This window comes from Phoenix dactylifera, chromosome 11 (assembly GCF_009389715.1).
Source record: "Phoenix dactylifera cultivar Barhee BC4 chromosome 11, palm_55x_up_171113_PBpolish2nd_filt_p, whole genome shotgun sequence".
Taxonomy (NCBI): domain Eukaryota; kingdom Viridiplantae; phylum Streptophyta; class Magnoliopsida; order Arecales; family Arecaceae; genus Phoenix; species Phoenix dactylifera.
Window position 1 is genome coordinate 4,141,991 of NC_052402.1, and position 13,663 is coordinate 4,155,653.

The following is a 13,663-nucleotide window of genomic DNA, read 5'->3' on the forward strand; positions in this document are numbered from 1 at the left end:
GCAAACAGATTGCTGATAAATCTAATCTCTTGTGTTAGTTTTTATCTAATCTCTTGTCTCTGGTTTGCGGCTGGATGCTGTACTCATCCGTCATCAGATGTCGTATTGCTGGTCCACCAATTGTTATTTAAATCCTCTGCAAATTTTGCAATTCTTTGAGGTTCTTTATGACTGCAAGGGAAGGGACATTGTTACTGATTTTGAAAAATAACAGCCAACTGCCTCAGTCCCATCCTGAGAGATGTTCTTTGATCCCATCCTGAGAGATTTTACTGTTTGGTGCCATGGTATAGAATGGAGCAATCATTGCTTCTTTTTGGAATCACCCAACTGAGAGAAAATAAATATATTTTGGTTGGTTAGATAAAATTCTACATTTTTAATTCTATTCTTTACCCAGTTATGAATGCTTTGCTAAAAAAAAATGGACAGACACCATGCCAGAAGATTTAATCGATTGTATTGCTTAATTTTTACAACTGCTATATTCAATGAACAAAAGTTATTATTTGCAGCCACTCGTCTTCTTATTTCTTTTTTCTTCTTGACAGAGTTCAATTGACAATACAAACCATAGCCATTCATTCTCTTCTCCTACATATTCATTTGCACAGAGAGACCAATTCAGCATACTGCTGATAAATATGCTACTCTAATAATTAACTCAGACTGCAATCCACTGTGTGAATAGCACTCACCTTTAGTAATTGGATTTTTCACGATAAAGACCGAGTTGGTCTGTCCAAAATTGTAACCATCCCAAAGACATTAACTATTTGAGGGAAAGATGCTAAGCTAAATTTTATCATTTAAATTTACGTAAGGGGGATGTCGCTGCTTCGCTAAGTGAAGTAGAATATTCCTGTTAATGTTGCCCATTAATACAGCTGCAGCAAAATCTAAATCTTGACAGAGACAACCGGGACTGTTGATCATTTGGATGAGCTTAGGAATGTTGATAACCTTGAATCCATAAAAACAATTGGTGAAAACTAAACAGCATATGCATTACAAGCAAAATTCGAGTAAAGAGTGTTTGAACAACTGGTTTAAGTTGGAAGACTTCAGAATTTAAAGCAGCCAAAACCATGAGGGAATAGTTGAATGAGGCTAATCAATGGGAAATCAGAAAATGAGTACATGAGGATGAGCTCCACATAACTGATCCCCTAGCCCCTGACTGTGACTGACTTAGAAATGTAGTCCTGCCATTTTTGTTTAGAAGTTTGAATGTTTGGTCATGCAGTCCTGCCATGGAATTTCCTATGCTAAAGATGTAGTTTTTCGTGCACCTCAAACTCAAGAGTCAAGACTACCTTGTTACTTGTCCACTGATGCCATACTGAATTTTTAGCTAGTCTATTTACTCTTGGTGAACATAGAAAAACCTTAAAAGACTAGGATAATCTCCATTTGATGAATGATGCCATGCCCACATACAAAAAGTTCTTAAGGGCTTTTATTTACTTGTGCACCGGCATACAGACACTGATCAGAAGCATAATCTCCATCTAATGAATGAAGTCACGTCTTGCCACGCCAGCATCTTTATTTAGATTTTATTTATAATTTAACTAATATTGCTTATTTTTGTGCATACTAGATAACAACATGCTGCGAGGAAAACGAATAAGAGATGTTGAGTTTCAGCACACATCCGTGGGATCTTCTTCCGATCAGTCCCTGCGGTCCCAGCAACCCGACGAGCCCCAGCAGCACGAGTCCCATGCTCAGCATGAGTCTCATATTCAGCACGAGTCGCAGTCTGAGCACGTGTCATCTGCTGATTGTCCAGACATGGATGACGTGCACATCCAGAGTAATTTGATTTAATTTTATATATTAATTTTTTTTTACAATCTAATTATATTAAATCATTTGCCTTTAATGTTTTAATTAATGGATATTTTATTTTATTTTTATAGATGGACTGGGGAGAGTGAGGAGGACACGAGGACCCACTCGAGCACGGGACGTGTGGAGCCTACGCGAGGATGAGAAGATCGTGGTACATTGCAATGAACTGGGGCAACCCATCAAGAGGGCTGCAAGCATTTTATCGACTTTTCTAGGATCGGTTGCGCGGAAGGGTCAGTTGTGTCCGCTCAACTATACGAAATGGAATGAAATGCTTCCTTCGTATAAGGTTGAGCTTCTTAAAGTTATTGAGGTAAAGAATTGAATTTGCTTACTATCACAATTTTATTTTTTGATTTAACATTGTTATAACATTCTTTAATTACTTTGATGTAGAAAAAGTTTTTGCTCCCTAAAGAGAGTCATGATTGGGTGCTGAAGTCCGTCAATCGCAAGTGGAAAGAATATAGGGCTAAGTTAAAGGCGGATTGGAAGCACGATGGTATGACAGAAGAGGAGGTTGCCCGTGTTTGTCCTCCTGATGTAATCCCTCATCAGTGGAGGGAGCTTGTCCACTATTGGTTTTCCGAGAAAGCTCAGGTTGTGTATATTTTTTTCAATACCTTATATTGTATTTATTAATAATTTAGATTACAAATTTATATTGTTTATTCCTTTTTTGGAAAGACATATTCCAACATTGGTAGAGTTGCACGAGCCTCTCAGACTGTTCCTCATACTTCAGGCTCGATGAGTTATGCTCGACGTAGAGCTGAATTCGTAAGTTTTTTTGAAACTTTTTGAAATTATTTTAAACTATTCTATCATATAGCATGTATCATGATAACTAGCTTGCCAATATATCTTTTGTTGTAGATGGATGATAATGGAAGGGAGCCTGGTAAGGTGGAGTTTTATAAGATGACTCACACCCACCGAGATGGCAGTTTTGTTCGGGAGGAATCAAGAGATATAGTTGTATGTATTCATCTTTGAATCTTTCAACGATATTTTTATTAGTTATATTATTGGCATACATTAATATGACCTTTTCTTTTGAGAGATATAGGACCGGGCAACAACTCTTATTTCAGAGCGCGTCGGGGAGTCATCATCATCCGACGCGACCAGTCATGTCGAAGCTCAGGTGCTTCTTGAATTATTGGGCCCAGAGCGTTATGGTAGAGTGAGGGGTTATGGCGTTGGAGTTACCCCCACTCAGTTGTCTGCAGTGGGCATGTATACAAGAAATGCTGGAGAAGGTAGTAGCAATGCAGAAGTTAGTAGACTTCGGGCAACAATTGAAGATATGAAGGATCGCCATCAGGCAGAGTTGGCGGAGTTGAAGCAGAACCAACAAACTTTGCAGTCTCAGCTTGACAATATTTTATCTATGTTACAGCGATTTCTCCCTCCTCAGGTAAATAACTATATGTATTTGATGACTTTACATATGTATCATTTATTTTGCATGAGTTAATGATTTTCATATTCTTAACTTCAAAAGTCTTTTTTTTTTGTAGATTCCTGATACTTCAACAGCTCGTAGAGATAATGATGGCGCTACATCCGGTCTGTGATACTTTTTAGACTGTTATTTAAGGAGTTTTCTATGTATCTTTCTTATATTTTTCAAAGTACATTGTAATTCTAAACTTATTAATTATATGACAATATGAATGTTTTGAATGATCTGAATATTTGTGTTGATGTAAATGTAATGCAGGTTCATATTGATGTAAATGGTGATTTATGACAAGCATGTGTTTTTCTATTTTTTTTTTTAAAAAAATTCCATGGCCGACGCTTTAAAGTGTCGTTAAAAACCACATCTGGGACGGGCTGAAACGGTTTAGCCGACGCTCAGATGAAACGGTTTAGCCGACGCTTATAAGCGTCGGCAAAAACCACCCCAACAACACCAGCTCGCCCGAGTAGTGGTCTATGCCGACGCTAAATTGCGTCGGCAAAAGAAGATACACCGATGCTTTATTAAGCGTCGGTAAATCGTGGACTTTGCCGATGCTTTCCGCTTGCGTCGGCCAAAATCTTTTCCACTCAGGTATAGGCAACGCATCTACGACGCTTGCTGTTGCGTCGGCTGGGTTTTGGCCGACGCTAATAAGCGTCGGGAAAAATCAAGAAAAACGCCGGCAAATGTTACTATTCCTGTAGTGATCCCACCCTGGATTGGAAAGGTCTAAAGTATTACTACTACTCATGTTACACCACGAAGGGAAGAGCAGGAGCAGGGAGTAGAAGAAGAAAGTCGAAAAAGGCCCCCCTAGCCTTCTCGCCGAAAATGTCCATCTTCAAGAAGTTGACAACACGCTTCCAGTAACCCTTCGAGACATCAAATGCATGATTCTTGAAGAGATAGCTGATAAATAAATGATGAAAGTATCTTTAGGCGAAATAATGATGATATGGATTTGTGAGGAAGATGGGGTGGAGAAGGAAGAGACCTTCGCCAACCGGTCAAGTGGGTTAACTAGAAGAAGCATAATAATAGCTATTTGACGTGCAGACGTACACATTGATTAAACCTCTTCGGTCTACTCACGCAGCAGTGAGCGCAAAAAAGGAAAGGCCCAGTGTTCTAGGAGTTGGACTCCACGTGGGCCGACTCTAGATTTTCATTTCGTTGCGCACAAATTTAGAAATATTGTTGTAAAGTGAAGAGTACGAGATTATTCTTACAATCTTACCAAAAAGAAAAAAACTTTTCACGTCTACTTGATGTTTGCTTTACAGACCCTTGCGGAGAAACTAGACCAGCTTGGGTCTTTTGAGGCTGTACTATGATCAAATATTTCTGACTTTATCTTGTTATACGAATTTCCTATGACCGCCCTCTAAGTCGTTGCAGCCAACATGGTGAGGACAGGCCAATCGCTTTCAGGGACTCATCTTCTTTATGCTGTTGGTATACCAGTCCAAATACATCGAGTTGCACAGACAGACCCTATGAGCAAGAAATCAAAGTGGTCGGTGAGCGTATAAACCATACGTAAGTTTTACCTATATAATCCACCTACTAATTCAAAAATATATGCCGAACAAAACACAGACATCACATTATATATGAAGATACGATATGTATAAGACGAGATGGGTCGTGCAATTTCATATAAAAAAATAACCATATAGTTAAGTAGATTTGTAGTTGAGGAACAAAAGGGTGGCACGGCAACAATGTAATGTGAGTAAAATTTTTTTGGGATATTATCTCTTATCAATTGTTTGATAATTCTAGATGGATATATAATTTATAACATAGCGATGCGAACTTGATATGTGGACTGCCATCATTTAACGACTAACCTATATAGAGTACAATTAGATATAACTAACCTGATTATATAAATGATTTAGGCTTTTGATGTCGCTCTGAGCTCGAAGCCTCGAATCATCTTCTTAATGCTATCCCAGTAGAGAGTGGGCCTGCTATACAGTCTCTTTTCTCTTCTTTCTTCCGCTCAAGAATCTTGTTAAAACCTTCAGAAGTCTCTTACATCAATTTGATTGGACTTTTTTCTAGAATTTCAATGAAACTGAGCTCCCCATGCTGCAGCTACAAGATGCCGGATTCCGCATATATAGATGCTGCAAGTTTGGCTGCAATTCATTTGTATGGATCTGATTATGCAAGGTGTCCTAAATTCTAATATCTTATCTGGAGTAATAATCTAGTTTCTGTACTATATTCCTGCATCTTTTTCTTCTCACAAACAATTTTTTGCAGTTCAATATCCGCTATATGCAGTTGGATTAATTATATGATATTTCAGGAGTTTATAATTGAGTTAAAAAAAAGTGTTGGTGCAGGCAAGGTTGAAGCAATTGCGAGATTTAAAATTTGGAATTGAGTGTTGCACTTGCTCGCTTTGAGTCTGCATGATATATACTTCTTGTGTTAACGCTGCGTATATGGCGAAAGACAACCATGCAATGGATATTCTAAAGAACAAAATTACATATAGGATTTTTTTTTCTTCAGATTTAGATTATTTTACTGTTTATAGATAGGTGGATGTATTTGATAAATTTAGAGAGGTGTAGTTCTTGTAAACACATTTAGACCAAGTCCTCAAGGTTATGTGAGACCATTCTTCCAGCTTGTCATGTCATGTGTTTTTTCAGTCAAGTTAATCAGTTCCACGCAAGGGCAGGAGTGATTACCATGAGAAAAAAAGCAGGTGTGGGGATCACAGCATGAACCTTTTTGGCCTCCATGGCTCCACCAACAGTATCACTTCTCCTTCAAGAATTCCAGTTATTAGATCCTTCCTATCCCAAAATTGCCTCAACACTGATTTAATAGTGGTGCTACTGCAGCTTAGCCCATCACTTGTCTTTCTTACCCAAACATTTATTTCGGAATATTGTTTGTCATGCTTGTATTATATATATGCTTCAAAAGTAATATTTCATGCTATTTTGTGTCAATATCTGGCATGCGACTATTCCAAGAATGGACATTTGATGAACATTGAAGCATGTTTTAATTAAAAGATCTTACACCTTATTGTCATTTTAGTGATGCATGTTGGTGTTGATACACATACTATTGTTACCAATGCTTACAATATTGCCGAGAAGATATTGGGTACTCATGGAACTTAGACATGGGAGATCCCTGTCTATTAGTAGATTTATAGATAGCGGACTTGCTTTTAACACAAACAAGGCCACGCCTGCAAGCTGTCATATATGAAGGCTTAAAGAATATTAGTGTTGTTATTTCTAGTTCTTTTACCCAATCTAGAACAAAATTTCACGGCAACTTGTTTCTTAAATGGATCACAATGTGCTCTCACCTCTCAGTCTTTTAAAACATTCTCAAGTTCATGGCACCTGTCAGTTGCTTGTCGTCATCAATCTTCACTCAAGGCCATGTTGATTGCAGAAAGGGACAAAGAGCACTGGCCTCTTGATGACCTAGCTCTTAAACATACCATCATGTGGTGGTAATACGAGCTTGTAACCTTGGCTTGATTTAAGTAGCTCGTGCATGCCCCTCCAAGTGATTGTGTTATATAATCTCCAAAAAGATAAAAAATTAAAATATCAAATTAGTGCACTATATAACATCCTACTGTTCAATCAATACTTTTTCATTTATTAGCTTACTTAATAGGCTTTGAATAGCATCTTCTTGTTTCACGATACTGTTTATCTTTACCAAAAACTGAATAGGTATATGAATCATACAACTAATTTATAGTCAGCTCAATCTAAAAATTGAAATCTCGTTTACTACTAGATTCAAAGAACATTGTTTTATTCATAAGAAAATTCTAAATGAAAAAAATGTTATACTACATCTTCTAATCGCAATAAAGTTAGTTTATGGAATTGGCAGATCATCTTTGAGAAGTTTAATTCCATGCAGTTTTATTTTTAATATATATTTAATATATATGCCTCTTGGTAAGAGTCTAAATCAATATCTCCAGTAATCAAAGTTTTTACTAATGTCACATCAAATAGTGGGAGCATGCCACCGTGCCTAAATGCTGGCCTGCCCGACAATCTTAAAAATATTACAACATAAATCATATACAAAGTGTTTGTTTAAGCTTGCTGATAGATCATGGAAAAGCTACATCAATTGTGAGAGTTACATATATTGTTTTTGTTAGATTATTTTTCTGAATATTACTTCCACCAATGTAGATTTAAAACAAAATTAAAAAAAGGAAGTCTTATCTTGCTTATCTGAACTTTAAATATTACTGTAACTTTAGTGGCTAACCCAGCAAAACTGACATGTTCCATATCTCGATTGTCCCCTAACATTGTAGTTATCAAATAATTCTGTTCACATATTTACTGTGAGCTGGATTTCACGTTTAGGTTTTTTATGGCATTAGCTTTCCTTCGTTCGGGAAAGCACGTGCCATTGTCGTCTAAACAATGCGACAAAGATGTTTGAATGGATTCTTTGAGAGGTATCTTCAATGAAACAATGCAAGTGATTGACTAGCTGCCGAGTACAAGAGAGAATATCGCAAAGTGCCTTTTACACCTGCTCTCCAAAGGGGGTAACTAGTGATGAAATCAGTATCCAAAAGGAGAACAGTTTTTGACATGTTGATGATGATGCATTTGGTTTTATTCGTCTATATGATGCCAAAGAAGTAGGTTATTACACAGAAACGTGTTTTCATAGATGGTTGAAACAATATGCATTTACACGAGATCGAATTATAGCATTGATTTCTATGAATATAATATAAAATTATTTAAAAATATTGGGGAGCAGCAGTAAATTCTATTTGTTTTGGTGATGCATATATGGCTCCGGTTAGACCAGCTGGTCTTGCTTTGCTTGAAATAACGTAGCATGTATTTTAATTAATGAATTTCTTCCCAGATGCATATGATTATCTGCCTGTTTGTTTCAACCATCTTTGACGTCTCTACATGGAGCTTGCACTATGATTTCACATTTGCACCGCGTTTGGCAAAAATTTAGCAGTCAAATTACAAGCTTCAAGAGCCAACGCAAAAAAATGCATGAATCTGTTCTCGTTGTCATTAATTGAATTAGTGTCCCACATGTTCTAACGGAGTTTTTATGGGGCAAACTGTCGCCTCAAGCATCCCGTCGCATAAAGAACTACAAATAGCAACTTAAAAGCTAAAAGCTTCAATGCCCCATGGAAAATAAATGTACCTGAAAACTAGAAGTTTCTAATTTAAATAAAATTAAATAGAATAAACTAAATAAAATAAAAAACTAGAACATCCATCCAACTACGAACCTTGAAGCATGAAAAAAATAGATTTAATCACTCTGGAATTTTGAGGCACTTTTTTCCATATCCCACATACTATATTGTAATCCCCTAAATCATAACCTAGCATCCAGATACCCCTGTCAAGGATCATGTCAAACAAAGAAAATTCGTTGGAGTTTATAACGCACTGCATCCATGGTAGTGGAGGCTTATATATGGCACTTCAAACTGGCGTTTGGAACAGCTTAATAAGTGCATTAGAGCTGTCAGCAATTCAGACAACTGTCGTACCAAAGTAGTGTAAAAAGCAAATTAGGATCAGACCACAACCTTGTTCAAGGAGTCTGCTACCTATCCTGTCATACAAGTAAAGATTAGCGTTGCATCTGTTCCAGATAAAGATGACATAATATGTACTTCTAGCTCACCTTCAATTTAATGATTTTTGTACTTGTCACCGAATAAAATTCCAACTATGAGCTCTTCCACATGCATGTCATCGAAGACACTACTGGCATCATAAACTTCCTAATCAGATGTTCAGTGAAAAAAACGGCGTCGACAGCGGGTAGTTCCAATCTCTTCATACTCGGACTTTGTGGTGCACATTGATTCAAAATCAGGGCTAGATGCCAAAAGCGACCCACCCCTCCATACACCTAAAATAGGACTGATCGCTGGAATATAAGTATCAAAGAGAAAACAGAAATGGATCTGAGGGGAAGCTCAACATGAAATTAGCCATACTCTTCTTGGGTAGTAACTTTCACTTGATAATTATCAGGTACAAGAGGCCGTAGCTCCCTTTCTCTGTCATCAGAAAAACAAGATGTCAAAGAATGGCATGACTCTGCCTCATGTCAAGTAGTGATAAAGAAGCTTACAATCGTTCTGCAAATCGAGGAAACGACGTGCTTCCACCAGTCAATATGATGCTGCAAAAGGAGAAGGCCACACACAGGCAACCCATAGATAAGATAGATCTCCTTAACCATACAACTGAACAAACAATAAGTTTTTGCACAAAATGATACAAAATATGATTACTTCTCAAAAAGCACAGGATGAAGATGAGAATGGCATGAACTAACAGCACGAACAATGCATTCAGCTAATCCAGCTTGACTCATACCTGTAAAGATCCAGAAAAGGATTCTGCATGAAGCGCATTAAAAACTCACACCAACATCAGAGCCATGGCATGCCCAAAAAAGTAATTGAGTACACAAACACTATAATTAATAAAACATGTGCACAAAGCTCTTATTATATATCTCTGCATGGTGTGTTTGTGCGTTTATGTACATATTGAAGCGCTTTAAAAACTCACATCAGCAGCAGAGCCATGGCATGCCTAGAAAAATAACTCAGTGTGCAAACACTATAATTAATAAAACATGTGCACAAAGCTCTTGGTATATATTTCTATACGGTGTGTTTGTGTGTTTGTGTACTAACAGCTTGGTCATCCCTACCTGTGAATGACAGAATTACCTTATGAATTGCACTAGATAGATAAGCACGCATGGTGATATTTTTGGTATGCATCATTGTTTCACTTTTTAGTGCATTTGATTGCACTTGCCAAATGACGTGTCTATATGTATATGTGTGTGTGCGCACTATCCGTGCCACGATATAGTACTGTGGTCAGATTATCTTAACATGCAATTACTGCATAGTTCTCATGCTTACATAACTATCATGAAACTCCAAAATCAAATGGAATTCTAATCTTCAATGAGTTTAGCTATATCTTTCTTGATCCCATGTCCCTGAATAGCAAAAGACCGTTTTCAATTTGATTCAAGCTTTTGTGAATTATGGTATCTGATTTAGCTATGAACATGCAACCACAAAAGCAGTTCTGGCTGTCAGCATTTGGACAAGGTTCAGCCCTAGAGTTCTTGTGGCAGCAGAGTATTTAGGGGAACAGTCTGCAATTTTAGTTAAATGAAACAACCAACACATGCAAAATTGTTTAGATAAACAACACGTTATATATTAACTGCTATATTTTCTTTATAGTAAGCTTCTGGTAGCATAGTCCAGTACTTGAAAGGCGGAAGTCAGCAATAGATGATGGGCTCTGCCACATCATCAGTGCAATCCAATTATTTTGCAGCACGTTTGTACTGGTGGAAGCCCACATGTGGTTAGTTATATCCGCCAGAGACGGAAGTTTTCAGCAGAGGGCAAACTAGAATGGTATGTACTCTCCATAGTTTGAAGTAATACAAACCCAAATCAGCAGGACGGAAGAGCATCTCAGGTACGAGGAAACGCTCATTAGTCAAGTAGAACTCCTGCACAGGAGAAGAGTTCCTTAGATGGCAAAACTAGACAATTTCTTTTGCCAAAGCAGTTTTAGATGCTACATTTTTTGTCAAGTCTATTCTCCTCCGATCCTCAGGTTTCTCTGTATCATCCTGGAATTCTATTACTTCCTTCGGCCCACATTGTGCAGTTGAGCTTCCATCTGGCAGAGAAAGATACCTTCGTGCTTCCTCCAAGTCTTTGACATAGCCTTTTGTATGTGTAATACCATCAGGGAGAACATATGTGCACCTGAAGGGGTTGTCTTTTCCAGATCTCCTAGAGAAACAGTAAACATCGAATGCAGTCACAGATTTGCTGAAGGCACAAAGTATCTCACACTGAAACCTTCAATCAAAAACCAGGCATGATGATAAATATGCACGTCCATGCATTTGTTTGTATGGATGTATCTATATAATGTAGGACCAATTGAACCAGTTCCTTCTTTGCACCAACAAAATCAAGAAAAGGTGATGTTGCACATAAAAATTTTTGCTAGAAGAATGAAATTTTGAGATGACATAGGAAAAAGGTTTTTTTCCCCAATAACCTAAATATGTCATGGTTTTAATATACGAGGCTTCAAAAGTTACCATGTTAAGATAATGAGAGTTCAGGCATCTTGTATCAATAATTTCCAAAAACCAATATCCACATAACACTAACCAATTGAATAATATTACACAGGACAACAGAAGAGAACAGTACCATTTGAAGCTGGCATCAAAAAGCTAGTTATCACAAGAAAGATAATTTCATCCTTGGACAATGGGAGAGACAATCTGATCTTTCCCTTTGCTCCATGGCATGGTAGGGGCTATCAGGATTAGTGATTTACGTGGATATACACCATTCATTATCCAGCTATGTCAATTAGAAACATGTTAATATTCCCATTTCCGAGCTTGTTTGACTCCTAGAAATAATCAATCTCATATTTCCCACCGCAGGTACACAAAAAAGAAGTAACAAGAAGACTAATCATGAATATGAGAAAAAAATTGATGTGATAGATAGCCAGCTATATCAGCCAGCATGAGTTTGAAAACTCAAACCACTAAACATTTTCTTCTACAGGTGTATATCCAACCTGATTGAATAATTTCTTGCCTTTTATCAAAGAAATACTGAATGTGCTGGAGCCTCATCTAAGATAAAATACACACAAAACAGATGATGTTATGACCATATTAGCATATCACATAGATGGACCGACCACGAGAATTACCAACTTTATCCAGAGAATATCCGCCATGTCAGATTTTTGCCTTCAGTTTCAGCAGACAAATTCAGGGGAGTGATCTGGAAATAGAACAGTTGTGATAGGTTCTCTCTCTCTCTCTCTCTCTCTCTCTCTCAGGTGAAGTGGGGTGGTGTTTCTTCTGTGAATTATTTAACACAAACCATTACAGGAAGAAAGACATTTGAAATTAAGATATATATTTGAATCCTACATAGGAAGAGGGATGATAAATGTGGAAAGAGACTATATAAAAAGACAATTCAACAATTATATATCATCACACCAATACCATGCATATCTCATATAATACTTGTACATCTATTCTAAAAACAAGCATTCTATTAAAAGAACATTATTAAAGCACACTGCGCACTGATGACACTATACGACAAACATGAAGATAAAGTTCATATAAGAAAGTCTTTAAAGATGCCAACGATAACAAAAATAACAACACGAAGAAGAAGAAAGAAAATTTAGCTCCAGTAAGCAACAACTAGCGCAACCAAGCCTTCGTGGATCGTAGCTCGCACAATGCCAAGTAAGACTGATGCAAACAGTAGAAAGAGGGGATGATAATTATTTTAACATTCATTTATTAAACACAATAATGCAATTAATGAAAACCTATTCCTGTGAAATGAGGGCTGATCAAAGAACAGAACACAGCCTGTCTTAAATGCCAGACACAATAGAAAAGGGAAAAAAGAAACTATTTAGGGCCTGTGGGACATTCTTGCAGGAATATCCTGCAGAAATGGGACCTGTTGCCCTACCCAGCCTGCATCTTCTAAGGGTCCAACAAAGTCCTTCCCACAGGATTCAGGCTGGGGAGTTGGATTTGTATAGGTCATGCACAAGTGGACTTCCTGGTCCACAAATCCAGCAGGAAATCCTGCTGGATTACCCAAACGACCCTTAGGAAATATTGTTACACCTAATGAAAGGACAATTTTTTTGTAATTGAATATTGAAATGAATTAAGTTAGTTCAAGTCAATGCCCCCTTACATATGGCAATATAAGCATTAAGCAATGATATTATATCTTAGAAAATGAAATGTATAAAATAATTTATAATATGAATAAAACAATTAATATCTTGTTTTGAAAAAAAACATGCGTAACATAAGAAATAAAATAAACAAATAAATGCATAGATAGATAGATAGATAAAGCCTGAAAAAATAGAGCAGGCCTATAAAAAGAGATAACCTTATGCGTATGGAAAAAAAATAAATGCGAAAGGAAGAGAAGGGAAATAGGTTCTTACCAAAAGAGACAAAGGACACCATGAGCAGTGATATCATACACTAAGGCCAAGTTTGGTTCACAAATAGGGAGAATTGAATGAGTTAATTTATTTCTCTATAGTCTGTATTCAACTTATCCCCTTTTTAGAAGAATAAGTTAGTAAATCTATTTGATTGAATGCTCTGAATAAACTAAAAAGCTAAAAATGTTGTTTGGTTGCGTAACATGAATTACATGGATAACTT

At 37.0% G+C, this 13,663-nt stretch overlaps 1 protein-coding gene across 1 annotated transcript; it reads right to left on the reverse strand.

Annotated features, from left to right (window-relative positions):
• Window positions 1-8,525: 8,525 nt before the first annotated feature.
• Window positions 8,526-11,269, reverse strand: LOC103721687 (actin-related protein 6; the record flags this gene model as incomplete). Its single annotated transcript, XM_017845852.3, has 7 exons — window positions 8,526-8,959; window positions 9,032-9,273; window positions 9,351-9,413; window positions 9,488-9,538; window positions 9,651-9,735; window positions 10,846-10,909; window positions 10,982-11,269. Coding segments are annotated over 6 exons (681 nt in total), but the record flags the coding sequence as incomplete, so codon positions are not given.
• Window positions 11,270-13,663: the final 2,394 nt, after the last annotated feature.